At 46.5% G+C, this 14,998-nt stretch overlaps 1 protein-coding gene across 1 annotated transcript; it reads left to right on the top strand.

Annotated features, from left to right (window-relative positions):
• Positions 1-6,323: 6,323 nt before the first annotated feature.
• T265_14986 (hypothetical protein) lies at positions 6,324-12,283 on the top strand (the record flags this gene model as incomplete). Its single annotated transcript, XM_009176090.1, has 3 exons — positions 6,324-7,384; positions 9,717-9,997; positions 11,521-12,283. The coding sequence occupies 3 exons, from the start codon at positions 6,331-6,333 to the stop codon at positions 11,911-11,913; spliced, it is 1,728 nt and encodes a 575-aa protein (XP_009174354.1).
• Positions 12,284-14,998: the final 2,715 nt, after the last annotated feature.

Raw genomic sequence — 14,998 nt, 5'->3', positions numbered from 1 at the left:
AAAGCAGCCTCGATTCTGTGTATCAATCCGTGAATCCGTGAATCCGTGAAGTGCTTCCTATAACCTCTCGACTGAGCAGTGCTACACCCTTTTTTCACTTGTGCCTTTCAGGTGAACGACAGCCACTGACCGACAAGAACAAAACCGACCCGGGAAACTTGGGCAAAAGCCTCGATCCTGTGTATCAATCCGTGAATCCGTGAATCCTTGCTGGGAGCTTAAAGAGCAGTGCTGCACCCTTTTCAGGATTGCGCATTTCAGGAGAATATAATCCGTTGAACGACAACAACAAAACCGACCCGGGAAACTTGGACGAAATCCTCGATCCCGTATATCAATCTGTGTATCCGTAGCCAAACAAGCCGGCTGATCTCTCGACCAATCAACTGCGAGTTCGCCTTATCGGCCGTAGCAGCGGCTACTTGTGAGCGGAAAGGTGTTAGCATTGCAGAATTCGCTCGAGCATTCTCCCAACAAAGTAAACTTAACCTGGACATTACTAATCTCCAGTGTTCTGAAGCCTCCGATGTCCGTATTTTCTGTCAAGTGCAGCAAATGTCATCCCATACCTGGACATTTCCTTCTCTCTCTGTCGATGTATGCATACATGTTATCTTTGAAAGAGGCATGTCGATATGTCAGCTTCAGAAAGATCTATCGATCCGCCTCCATTACTAAGAAGTCACCTTCCGTTTTGATCCTTCGTTATATCAGCCATGACGCCTGCCGTCGATCCAAGCCACCAGGGAAAATTAAAAAGCTCCTCCGCGCTTTATGGTTGTCTGGTTCAATTAGAGTCAACACGGCAAGTTGTTTGTTTGTCGTGTCAGCATACGCCCTGACGGACTGCAGTTCTGAACCTGAATGGGTCTTATCAAGAACTGTCACGAATGATCCGGTCAGCAAGACGAACGCATATAGTAATCCTGTCGGGTGATATAAATGCCCAAGTTGGACGACTGGGCCAGGAGTCGAGATTGCTCAGTGGTTAGAGCGCAAGTGTACTGACCGGAAGGTCTGAGGTTCGGATCTGATCTCTGCCTCTCGACTTGCCCTTTCTATGCTCGCACGGTCATCGTCTTCAGCTTTGGGCTGTTTTCTTTGTCCCTTCCAGAGTGGCGGGATTAGAGGGTTGGCCAACCTTTGCCGTGGCAGAGGAAAATGAAATAGATTGCGAAGATTGTGCCTAGTTTCGGTGCGACTCGTCTTTCGTTATGGGTATCGGATCCTCCCCACTGGAGACGCAGTTAAATAGGGCTGTCAATTGATGTCAATGGATTTTTTGTCAGTTCCTATCCAGATTGCCTGATTGTATACCTGAAAGTATGGGTTCTTTGTTGGGCTATGACCACGTCCCATACCTAGTTTCATTCCCTTCTTCACAGTGAGGTTTGGTTGTACGGCAGCGACGATGCCATCAATTGGTGACTCGGTATTGAAATCACGTGACCATACCAGCGTATTTGATGCCGCCAACTCTACTTATTCATTGCCAGAGGCTACTTGTCGCATTCCAGCATTGCTAATTATGTCCAGTTAGTTGTTCTGATGGCCAACTGTGGTGGTCCACTCAGCCAGCCTTTTAACAGCACTTTTCACTTTGAAGGTCCATATCGCATGCCATCAAGGGTGGCACCATTTAGATTGTTTATCGCACTTTGTATCTGGAGCAGCATGCTCCAGGCTTTTAAGGCTGGGTGTTGGATTTTGAGGGTTGGAACAATGTGACGAAAGTGTTCGAAATACCTTTGGTGAAGAGGCATTGCCACGAGACGCCGAAGTCGACTAAGTCGAAGAAGATAACACTTATTGACCTTTTGTATGTGTAGCGTACCTGGAAATACTGAAAGGAATGGCGGCAAACTCATTGCGTTCATGCTGTCGGTTTCTTTTTGGATTGTTTGAACTCTTGCGGTGGAGTATCATCGGGTGTCTGTGCTGTCCACTCCTTCCTTTTTTCAGTTTAAGGCTCTAGATCTAATCAAATAAGCTTTATTGTTGTACAGCAGTGAGGTATCAATGGTGATACTGATGTTGCTGATAATTGTCGCGATGATGTAGGACGATGCTCGTCAAGTCGTAAGTCAGGGATGTCAATCCACATGCGACCTGGACTAAACCCTATTTTGACTTTACCTCTCCAGAATGCTGGTAATCCTGCCCAGGATGATACCTGTAAAAAACTCGCAAGCGACGGTGAATGAACTGGTATCTCCAGACCTGAAGCTGACACATTCTCGAGGTAATCGGGCTTCTGTGCTGCAACGATCCTGCGGGCTATACTGGCTGGAACTCAGTCCTTAAAGTTGAGGCCATGCTAGGAAGGCCAGTGGCGAGCGGTCCGACGAAGAACAACGAGTCCACGTACTGCGAGCAATCGTGGTACGAGGCGGTATGGAGGTAAAGTCCGAATGTCTTCTGCGATATAACTGTGAAGGCAGTAAGGCGTTTCCCCCAGGCAGCCAGCATGACCATGTTTACAGAAGCAACGATACTGCCTTCTCCCGAGAAGGACGGGTCAAAAAGTATCGGCCCTAAAACCACACACTCCGATCGCCCAACGGTTGACCGTGACAGCCAGCGCATTATTCAACACGGTCGAAATACTTTTAAAATCAAAGTGTCCGATGCTGCCCAAAAGGCACCCGCTGTGCGCGGCCGCATTAGGGGTGAAACACCTTAATACCTTAGTACCTGTGAGATGGGCCAAGCGGTCAGAGCGCAGATTTATTGACCGGAAGGTCCGTGGTTCGAACCGAACCTCTGCCTCTCGACTTCTCCCGTTCTAGGCTTGGGCAACCTGGAATTATCCCAGCCCTCGTGCCTCCTTTGTGTGGCATGGTAGCTAGGCACCGAAAGGGTGCTACAGCTGAACAACAATAACCTGCGTCTTTGGGCCTGGCCTGTCACCTGCAGCCAGGTGAGTCAGACTTGATTCATTAGCTCCCGGAAGAGCCCCCCACCACCGCCGTTTCGCGCTCCAGACTCTTGAGTCAGAGGACGGGCAGAGCCCCGAACAAAACTCTGCATCTTCCCACTACCTTATAGGTCACACTTTCGAATCAGAGGATCAAGGTGGGTTACCTCAACCAACCATCTTCTTCGGCTTGGCAACCGGGAATGTCATTCCCCCTTTCAGCTCTTCGCTTACCCTCCGTTCCCACACCTCCCCAGCCTTCGAACGATGTAATGCGCCAACCCATCTGCCAGTCCCTTAGCCATTGTTCCGTACCTAAAACGTTGCGAAACTAACCACTTATTTGCCTCGAGAGATTTGATCCCCTGATGTGCGTACTGTTTGTCAAATTGGGCAACAAGTCACTGTTGCTGGAACCTTGTTTTCCCATCTGTCAATGTATGTTGTGTCTCAGAAACATGCGTAAAAGATTTCGCTTAGGTCGCACACCTCAAGCCGCCTAAATCTAGGTCAAGTGTTCCACATTTTTCTCTTGTGGTATCCGGTTATACCGACGAAGGGGCGAGGTGGCTCAAGTGGTTAAAGCGCGAATTTACTGACCGAGAGGTCCGTGGTTCGAACCCGACCTCTGCCTCTCGACTTCCCCTGTCTAGGCTTGGGCGACCTTGCAGTATCCCAGCCCTCGTGCTTCCTTCGGGTGGCATGGCAGCTAGGCACCGAAAGGGCGCTACAGTTGAACGATATATCCCGACGCATAGACTCGTGGTATCTATGATGTGTTGGTTACACTTAGCCTCAAGGCTGAAAGCGCCTTATTGACTGGAGCCCACTAGGTAGTTATCTTTGCTCTGTGCGGTTGTCTGGCCCGATTAAGATCGATTCAGGTCGATACGGTAAACGGTGTATATTTGTCTTGTCATCATACACCCGGATAGACTGTGGTTATGATCCTGAGAAGGACGGATTTCATTAATATCTGTCACGACTGATTCGTTCAGCAAGAAGGATAGATAAGCAGTTTTGCCGGGTGACATGAATGCCTAAGTTGGATGACCAAGTCCGGAAGAAGCACAATTAGGTGATAGAATTGGAGTCTATACTCAACGTACGGATAATGGAAAGTGACCGCTTCAGTTGTATGCTGATCACCATCTGTTCCGGTGGCACGTAGACTCAGTGGTTAAGTACGAATTATGTCCGTGGTTCGAGCCCGACCTCTGCCCCTTGACTTCCCCTGTCTAGTCTTGGGCGACCTGGCAGTATCCCAGCCCTCGTGCTTCCCTCGGGTCGCATGGCAGTTACGCACCGAAACGATGTTACAGCTGAACGATTATTATTATGGTCTGTTCCTGAGCAGTACGAGCTTCACATCGATCTACTTGGAGGCTACCAACCGCAAGCTGGCCACAGACTCATTAGGATCATGGGGCTTACAGTTACCGATGGAGAGATTCAATGAAGGGTTTTCGTTCCTTCTGGGGAACTCAACTTGACTTTTACCATGCCCTTGTGTGTGCCTGGTTATCACTCCACTTTCCGTCAACATTTCGCATGCCAAAGCAGAACAGTTTCACTCACCAACTTCGACGAGTATCAGTGGCTCACGAGTATTGAAATGACTTGGCTAGAAAGCGACTTGAAACGCACAGTCATGTTGATGATGAAGATTGCTTAGAAGATGAATGAGGGCGAGCTTTGCTGTCAGCTTTCGAAACTGTTTGTATAAGGCATCTGGCTCGACTAAATAAACATAGGTTTCGTCGAGGTGAGCAGGTCTCATTGCTGCCAGAAGGGCCCTACAAGAAAGGAGCAACTGTGATGGCGAACGCAGGTTCATCATACCATGGATGATCAAGAATTCAGGTATGACAGAACGCTTGTGGATTTCGAAGGCCTAGAAGATAGAGGAAATTTTCGCTGCAGACAACAGCCTCACCTTATTTCAGCTGATTTGATCAACTGGTCAAAAGAATACAGCTGTCAGTGAAACGATGTGCGAAGAAGCTTGAACCGTAATTCACTCAACATCCATCATTCACTCAACTCACCCATCTTGAGCGATGGATGAGCAATTCAAAGGACAGTTTAGATGGTCTCCAACACAACTGCTGGAAGAACCTTGCGGGTCAGAATGGAACATCGGCACCATTCCGCCATCATCAACACCAGCGTGAGCTATCAATCAAGCGCGGCAAGGTACCTGGCGCGGATCCTGTGCACCCCACACTCTTCCCAAAACGTGGTGAGGTCCTAGTGAACAGTCCGACAGCCATACTGCAGAAAATTTGGAATTGAAACAATACCTCTATTCCAGTTTTCAAAAGGGCGCAATAACGTCATGCGAAAACCATCGTGTCATCATCCTAGTATCAGTCACACCTAAGATGCTCTCTGGTATTATTGTGCTTGGGTTTAACGGTTATCGAGAGAGACAGGCTCGTGAGAATCAAGCTGGATTTCGCCCTGACCGAAAATGCATCGACCTTGAGACAAATTCTTGAACAGCGCGACTCCTCCAAACTTCCTACGTTGCTCATTTTTGTTAACATGAAAGCTACTTGTCGCCATGTCGATCGTGAAAAATTGGTAATGTCTGGCGACCAAAGGAGTCTCTTCTAAATTTATGCCCCTTTTTGAGGGCACTGTATGTGAACCCTTGTGGGTGTTTAAAAAATCGTTCAGCTGTAGCACCATTTCGGTGCCTAGCTGACGTGCCAACGGAAGAAGGCAAGAGGGCTGGAATACGGTTAGTTTGTTCAACGCTAGACAGAGGAAATCGAGGTGCATGGGTCGAGTTTGAACCACGGACCTTCTGGTCAGTAAATTCGCACTCTAACCACTGAGCTATCTCGAGCGCTTACGAGTATATGAAAAGCTTTCGCCTGGGTTCACCTTATCCATTGGTGCAAAACAAGGCCACCCTCTCTAGCCTTTCTTCTCCAACTTTGCTGTTGTGCTGTGTGAAATTTCTCTGCCTGCCTCTGAAACCTCGGGCGTCGAAATCCTCCCGGGACGTTCGCCCACAGACATTGAGTATATGGACAACGTTGCTCTTGATTCAGATCGTTCCAAAATGCAAGCAATTTTGAATAAAATGAATGACTCTGCCGCACTTTTTGGCGTGCACCTCGCACCTGAAAAGGGTAAAGTGCTTCTACAAGACTGAGTGGGATCAAACCGGAATCTCATGCTTGCGGACAAACCGGTCGACGTGGTGTATAAATTTGTTTACTAAGGCAGTTGCCTTGGCTTGGACACTACGTCATTGTTCCAGCTTCATGCTTTCTCTTGGTTGCATTGAAGATGTGCACCTTAGATTCCTCAGGGGTCTGCGTATGCGGCCAGCTGTGCTCTCAGGTCCGCATACGCAAATGATTAAAGTAACAATTTCTCTCACATTTGTTTCAGGTACAATGACCGACTACCTCGAATTCACTTCCAATCCGATGGCACCGGACAGCTTTGTGGATCAGGAAGAAGTGCGGAACCACAAGCTATCTAACAGTGATTTCCGTAAACTTCTCATGACTCCGCGACCTGCTGCAGTACCGCCAACTGCAGCGGATGATTTGAAAAAGGACGACTTGATGCATCCACCGGACAAAGCAGACAGGAAGCACCGCGACACTACCGGACCTACCGCTGGTGGACGACCAAAGCATAAGCGTCATCACGGTCGTCAACATAGACGTGACCAGGCAAAGGAGAGCGCCGCAGAACCAACCCCACGTTATCGCGATCGTGCTAAGGAGAGACGTGATGGAAAATTGGTTGCCCCCTCGGAGGAAGGTGCGGACGAACGGGATTACGAACAGGATGAAGAAGCTCTGTCACGTACGGCTGATTACCGAGCTGTGGCCCCAACGTCAGCGGCTGGTCAATCGCTCGCAGAACGCCGTCGAATGCTGATTCAGGAATCAAAGTATCTTGGAGGTGATATGGAACACACTCACTTGGTCAAAGGTCTTGACTACGTTCTGCTTCAGAAAGTTCGGCTAGAAATTCAAAACAAGGAATTAGAGGCTGAGAAAGTCCTAGATGCTGAGTTGTCTAAGCCCGAGGTTAGTAAAGACCGTCTGACTACTGAGGATGGAGTGCAGTTCCGCACAAAGCTTGCAGCTGGCATCTTCGACGCGCTATTCAACCTCCGTCCTCCTGAACGCAATGAATATTTTCAGCCCGGTCGTATGGCCTACAGAATCGAGCTGGAAGATGATTCTGTGGACTTTGAGGTCCCCGCTACAGTCATACGGAGTAAGGCCGACTGCTTGCAAACAGATGGGCGAGGTTCAGATACCATCACCACAAATGAGATTGTCATTAACAAACTGACACAGATTTTATCCTACCTCCGGGCTGGAAAACGACATGCTAAGAAGGCGAAGTTGCGCGGACGGTACGGCGAAAAGGATGAGGAACTGGGGGTGGACACTGTCAAGTCGCAGGCTAACTCGAAGAAAGTTTCAGGTAAGTCCTAGATGCTTTTCAACCCTATTTATCTTACTCGAGTAGCTGTTTCACAGTCTGGGGGCGAGATTGACTCAGCGGTTAGAGCGCGAATTATCTGACCGTGGTTCGAGCCCGATCTTCGCCTCTCGACTTCTTCTGTGTAGGCTTGGGCAACCTGGCAGTATCCCAGCCCTCGTGTCTCCTCCGTGTGGCATGGCAGTTGGGCACCGAAAGGGTGCTGCAGCTGAACGATTCACAGTGTACTTCTGACAAACCCAAAAAGTCTCGATTCTGGACAATTCCACCCTTTTTGCTCTGCCATGCCTTCAGCTCCTTTGTGCCAGGTCAAATCCTTCGGGGGGTCCACTGCATCCTTTCAGATCTTTTGATACTGTCAGCAAATAGATGGGCTGGTGAAGGCTTTAAGGTTTCCCGTTTTTGTGGGTCCTGAGCTCACGACAGACCCTCGTGCCATCACACCATTAGCCTTGTGTTTGGGATTTGCAACGTCCGATAAAGCGTCCTCTGTGGTCTAATTCGTGGTTGCTGCTTGTAAATGAACCGCTAGAGGGCTTGGTGCATGTTTTTAGTGACCTGGGGACAATGTCTAAACCTCCACATAACGGATCAGAGTGTGGGTTACTTTTTCTGGTATTTGGTATTTCTATGTTCTGGAACGTGTTTCTCTATCGAAGCGGGTCGACCATAGATCTAGACAGTAATAGCCAAAAGCTATTCAACAACAGCCTCATGAGTAATGTGTTGCATCAAGAAAGTCTACTGCGCTATCTCTGTTGTACCGCATATTCAGTTGGAGGACAGGGCGTTTGTGTTTCTCGTCAAGACCAGCGTAGTTTGCAAACGAGTGTATTTTGTCTATTGCGACAACCCATTTGTTCATACTCCACTTATTGTGCAGTGCACGATAGGCAAAGTTATCGCGTATTCACTCATATTTTCGTGGCTTTTTCCAACCATTTTCGTTCCACATTGTCATCAACTACGTTTAGTGTGTAAAATTTGGACTAAAGCAATAACACTAGCGTTCTTCACTGATGTTGCATAGGTTCGAATGCGAGTGCTCATTTAACTTTGCAGTGGAACTCAATTTTTCATATCGCTTGTCTAGCTGTAATATATTGGGTATGGTAACTTCAGTTTGGTACGTTAGAAGGAAATCGGGTGATTTTCGGTGATCCGGTGAGTTCCTGTGACCGGAAAGGGTGAGTTGGTTTTAAGTTCACCGTCTAATTACTTAAGTAACTTGGATTTTGTGAGATGTAGTCGGGGGTCGACGTTCTTATGCGTGCATTGCCTGCATTTTTGATGACATGTGTATGTGAGATTGAAAAAAGCTTCGAGTTAAGACAAACAAAACATCGAATTGGAGGCCAAACTGCCAAGCTTTGTTCTCCAAATATTCATCCACACTTTCTGGAACTAACCAGGGAATAAAGTATTTCCTTAACTAACCTCTCACTCTGAACGTAGTTGGTCAAAAAGAACAGAAGAGCGTTCAGTGAAACAGCTTTGTGAACTTTTGTCACCCTGGTTGTTCATCAGTGTCATCTGGATGCTTGGAGTAGTATCCGTTGCCGAAAACAGGCTGATTGAATGGCACCATTGCTACTCCACCTTCCCCAGCTATGAAGAACGTCAAGTATCTTATTGTCTCTGGTCTGTCTTTTGGAACAAGATACAGGATTTTGAAATCACTCTCCATGTGCTGCGTGGTCAGTTTGGAAAAGGTGTTCGGCGAACGGGCGAAACATTTTGGATCCTGTTCGCCTTAAGTTTGCTCATGGAGTACGCCTGTGAGACAACCAAACGTCATAACAGCAACCCAAGTTACTTCTGCCTACTACTTATGGTTAGTTTTCATACTGTTTGGGATCGTTGACTCCGCGTCAGTAAAGTTCCGCAATATACTAGTGACGGCAAATGGTATGCAAGAGTTGGCAACTGTGATTTGGCTCACAACATGTGCTTTTTATTGCTTTTGGTAGGATATTGACTGGGAAATTTTATGGCACCATCAGGCAAATAGGTTGTCCCATTATTGCCAAGAGCGATGACAGTCGATGACCTGCGTCCTGTTGACCCTGCTTTGTCACACAGTTACTGGATGCGTAACGGTAGCCTGTACCTTAGTCCACAACTTGTCCACACGTTTAATTCCCTGTGCCTTATGGAGGTTTATTTACTCAAACTGTGTTGTACCACATGTTCGGCACATTCAAGTCGAATCCCTACTTGAACATCTGCGTGTACTGGTGGTGCCAACTCTGGAGGGAGGGCTTGTCCACTTTCACCGAAATTCTTCAATTTTACCGCTTTTCTCCTCTTTCAGATGAGGTCATATTCGATAACGTTGGGTCAAACTATGTGCCTACCGTGAACCGCCGTGCTCAGGCGTCAGGGACTCAGTCAGATCATGTGGTTAGGGAAAAGCAGTCTACCGGAGAGGAAGCGGGAACCCGTCGTCCCAGGCCATCCTATTTCGAGGTGCCCGACGATGCCGATGCGGCTGCTGCTACCGACGCGGGAAATTCGGTCAATGCAACCAAAGAATTTATGCAGGAGCTGAACCAGCGTTTCAACCCTAAGGATGATGAGAAAGTCCAAGAAAAGGTAGTGCGAGTGGTCGCACTAATCCCTATCGCTAATAAGGAATATTTTGTATTTTGACTCTTTTTGACCCTCCTTATAAGGTTACCATGATCAGGAACGCCCTGCCGCTTAACTCTGAAGAAGTGATAGTTCCTCTGACAGGAACACTAACCATACCAAAATAGTTGGGGTTTACTTGAACCATTCTCCAGGGATTCGTATGCTAGACTTTTAATGATGGGCTGACGCTACTGGGTTCTGTTCTGGAGGAATCGCCTATTTGCATAAGGCCTTTCAGAGAACATTGTACATGCCCACGTATGGTTGATAACTCTCAGGTAAGTGACTTGTTCGCTTAACTGGTGAGTGTAATTGTTTGGTGATCACACACCGTGAAGCGTGCGTCGAAAGTTCCAATCTTCAGGTTTGCTGACTGAAGCCCTAGTTCCTAAGAGGTTTTAAGTTTCTCACCGTTTTTTAAGTTCAGGTTTTTAGAAAAGCCTTATAGCATCCATCAGATAATCCGTAGTAATCATGTCCAAATGGTTGTCTTGATCAAGTCTGAAGGTCTGTCACTTAGGCTAACTACATAATAGACCTCAAGGGTGCAGTTGGTGAAACGAGCGTCAAGTCCGTTCTCCATGCTAGCCAGTTTCATTCTGGCATTGAAATGAGGTCGATATGGGCACATACGTCTCGAAAATGGGTTCTATCCTGAAGGTGAATTCAGCCTACTTTCATCCTTATTGAGAATCATCAACGGTATGCATATCACAATTTGAACGGCAACCTTCCAGATACCTGTTCAACACCATTAAGCTTGAGTTGGCCGTATTTAACTTCACTGATTCTCCAACCTCAAGATTCACGTCACGCGTAATGGTTTCCCCTTGCGATGGCTTCTCAACTGTGAGCTCCGAAAGACCCCCAAACCAAACTGTAGGAGCCTCATGTTGTTCGCCGCTCCACGCCACATGGTTGGGTTTTCATTCTGGAAGCCAGTAGAAGAATGAGCGGATTGGTTATTGCAACGTCTGCCATTGTTCCGGTTACAAGATACTGTACTTCATCTGCTTATATGTTTTCGCTGGAGGTTTCCGTACAACAAAGTACACCTTCCCCTGGAATTTCACGTCCAAATAATAGAAATAATATGACTTGTCGCACCTCTTGTTGAACAGATTACTTATGTTTCTGTGTCCGACAGCATGAGTGGACTTCAGTTTGATGATGAACTCTATATTTATTATTTTCTGGCGAGGCTGATGCTTTGATGTTTTCACATCGTATTCGCCACTACTGGCCTAGTGCGTTTATTCCACGGGTTAAACTCTTCATCAGCTAACAATTTAGGAGATTCGTTTTGTGGACCGTATTGTTTCTCGAATTTGGATGCGCTTCCACATTAGGTGAGCTGTTTTCATAGGCTGTGTATATTCCCCCCACATGGGATAAAGCTTACTGTGACACGTAAAGTGCTTTCTTTCCCGTCAGATTCATTACCATCACCTCTCCAACCCAATGCCGTTTTTTTCCTTTGACAGGCCAGCCTTGAGCGCTTCTTCGAGAAAACTAAAGTCACCTGCTATGATGAGTGCTACCCCGGATTCGCAGAGTCCTACGATGCTATGGGTGATTCGGATGACGAGGCTGACTTCAGCAAAATGGACCTTGGTAACAAGAAAGGTCCGGTTGGTCGTTGGGATTTCGAGACCCAGGAAGAGTACAGCGACTACATGTCACACAAGGAAGCTTTGCCCAAAGCAGCCTTTCAGTACGGAGTCAAAATGGCCGATGGTCGTCGTACTCGTCGTATCGGTCCGAAAGATGAAAAAGCAGAGTTGGATCGGCAGTTACAAAAGATTCAGTCTATTATTCAAAAGCGGAAACAGCTGGCAGAGGACGTGGGGCCAATGGCCAAAAATCCCCATTACTAACATGTTCTCCCTCAAGGTTCTCTCTCCTCTTGTACATACATGCATGCCATCTTTGTTCCTCTACTCTGATTCGTTAACCTAACCAATTTCTCAGCATACCTCTGTTACGTTTGAGTTATACCTTTGCACTCTGTCTACTTGGACTCCTTTCCATCTTGTTGCTCTACACATACTCTGGACTCCTGTGCCGTACACAGTGATATTTATACACGGACACAAGCTTTTTTCACTATCTATTCCACCTCGTTCCGTAGCTCTGCGGTAGTTTTGGCATCATTCTCCTACCACTGCGTGGGTACGGGAGTTTGCTCCAGGGACACTATCAGTGTGTCGATGGGTATTTTGACAAACCACGGAAGAGAAAGACGATATAATGCACATGATGCCTTTTTCAAACTACTGTTATTTGGTTCTAGGAATTATTTTCATTTCAGTGTACTGACCGATATGGTTGGCCACAGTGAGGCGCAGTGCAGGGTTGCTCACTTTTAATGGCACGTGGTTAGGTATTTTCCACACAGTATCACAAAGAGGGTTTAATAGACTAATAGACTTCAGTTGTTTGCCTCTTGATCACTAGATTATTTTTAGGCAACTCTTGTAGAGAATACAAACTTTGTACATCTATAGATGTTAGTACACATTTTGCAATTAAACAGGGCACGGTAAGTGAACGGCGGGTCAGCTACAATCATTTTACGAGACTGTCTATCGTTGATGGTTATCATGACACACACAAAGTCACGGCACATCTACTGCCCATCACCCTTTGAATAGGTTTCGCTTTATTTCGCCACCACTTTGACAGTGATTTCATAGTCACAACTAAGTCGGCCAAAGCACGTTGGATTTGAATAAGACTTTGGTTAGAAATGTGGACGTAACGCCCTCAGAAATATCAGATAAATGGTAGATGTGCGACCTAATCGTCTGTTTCCTCTTTTCTGCAGCAGGATCGTTTTCTAGCTAAAGGGATTTTGCTCAGTGGAACCTGATATGACAGGATATATGTTTTACGTCTTTTCCAAGAACTAACTTGTGAAATTACCTCTTAGGTAAAAGACTCCACTGCCACCCTAGAACATTGGTCGTGGGACACAGCCGTTCACACTAACCAACATGAACTTCTAGCGGACATCATGATCATCATTGTCAGCTGTAATAACCGCGTACTCGTCTTACAGTGGTTGTAGCTGCCGCAGTTTCGTTCATCGATGATTTGGAGGGGGGAAGGTAACTGCGCATTGCAGGCGGGGGGGGATAAATTGGTGCATAAATCCAAAACTATCAGTGGGCTGTCAAGTGGGAGGATTGAAAAGGAAGCTATGCATTGAAGGCAAAGCTTGGATGGCACGAGCTCCATTGAGGGCGCGGACACCTAGCACTGATTTAATTGGTTCGTTGAAGATCACACTGATTGTTTCTCCGTGTGCCCGAAAACTTGGCCAATATATTGATCTACTTAAGAAACTTTTGTATTAAAAAAAGTATCTCCCGTTACAGAGTCCACAGGTTGTTTACCAGACCTTTCAAAATGATAACCTCTTATTCGATCCCAAACTATGCTCCAACAAAGTCTGATCTCTCTATTTCATAATAGTCATCTTTGAAGCGCATCACAATGATATAGCGAGTGAAAGAGTAAACAAACACGACCGGTTTAGAAAGGCTTGTTATACAGGCGCCTATAATAACCCAGTCTGAATTAGCCAACCGAATGGCTGAACAACGGTTCGTGGGGAAAAGGGCTAACTCGAACAAATTTTCACGAATATTACCCACTGTGGCGTTTATGCTGAGATGACCGCTGCTGTAAGACCGACGAATTGGTCGGAGAATTTAGTAGGTCAACGATTCTGGCATCTGTAAGTAACATTTTGAGGATCAATAGGATGGTGTCGATGTAGGAGGGGAAGCGCGATCTGAGCATCTGTGAAGTGAGTGTGTTCACTGTTGATACCTCGAGTGTGATTCATATTCGGATGTGTGGAGAGGAAAAGGACACATAAAAAAACGAATCTCACAAAATTATCTCAACGATATTAGCCAACTTTGGCAAAAGAATGTGTTTAACGCCTATGGAGCCGTGCTTCACTGTTCCTCTGTACCTAATAAGACGTTGGAAAGAGATCAGGGGGCAGCCAGTGGGAACAAAGTACCCAAAATTCGAGTACCTCGTATCTTTGTGGAAGTTTGGGGGACGGAAAACTGACGTCAGTTGCAATAGGCTTCAAGAGCGTTGACTTGGCACATTTCGGTGTGGACAAGAATCCACAATGCGCTTGAATGGGAATTTCCTTGTTTATTACGTATTTGTTGACAGTGTTCCCTCGCACTGGGTGCAGGAGGCGGTCAGTAGGCTTCTCTGCAAATTGGACTTCCATTGTCCTTCAAATACAAGTATCAGCCTTGTGGTAGACGACAGAAAACAAGGTTGATGAGGATTTTTTGTGTCACGTGAGCATACTAAAAATCGAAGTAAGCTTCAAATGCAAGATAACGTTTGATTTTAGTGGTCTGTTGGGTTTAAATGTTTATTCTCAAGTCTTGCGCGGTTTTCAACTTGGTCTAGTGTTGCTCATGTAGCACTGACACTGATAAACAGAATGCACAAGTGCACTGCTCATTTAGTAAGCGGAAACATTGATGGCGGACAACTACTTGGGTTATGACATCCCAAAGGTCCAAGGTAAAACTTTTACAAAAAATACTAGACCCGAACGGGCATAGCATAGTTTGACCGCTAATAAACATATGCGAAATGTTACAGACTTTTGTATTGCACCTATTAGTTTTGTGTAAAGTAGTTTGCTGTCTCATGACACTAGAAATGGTAGTCTGGTTTCACCAAACGATCAAACGGTCACCTTTCTCTGTCGCTTTGGTGGGAATACTTCCATCTGGAGATATTGATCTCTGGAGGCGGCTTTTAATGCTGCAGTGTGGAATACATGAACCAATGTGTAAAACAACCTGAAACAGATTGCCAAGTAACTCATGCTTACACCGCTCAGTTGATCGGGCTGTTAATCGGTGTTCAATTATGGCGCTCCACAAAGTCAACTCAGCATATTTTTATGTCGTT

This window comes from Opisthorchis viverrini, assembly GCF_000715545.1.
Source record: "Opisthorchis viverrini unplaced genomic scaffold opera_v5_316, whole genome shotgun sequence".
Classification (NCBI taxonomy): domain Eukaryota; kingdom Metazoa; phylum Platyhelminthes; class Trematoda; order Opisthorchiida; family Opisthorchiidae; genus Opisthorchis; species Opisthorchis viverrini.
Note: the sequence above shows the minus strand (reverse complement) of the source record. Positions and strands in the feature narration are given on the sequence as shown.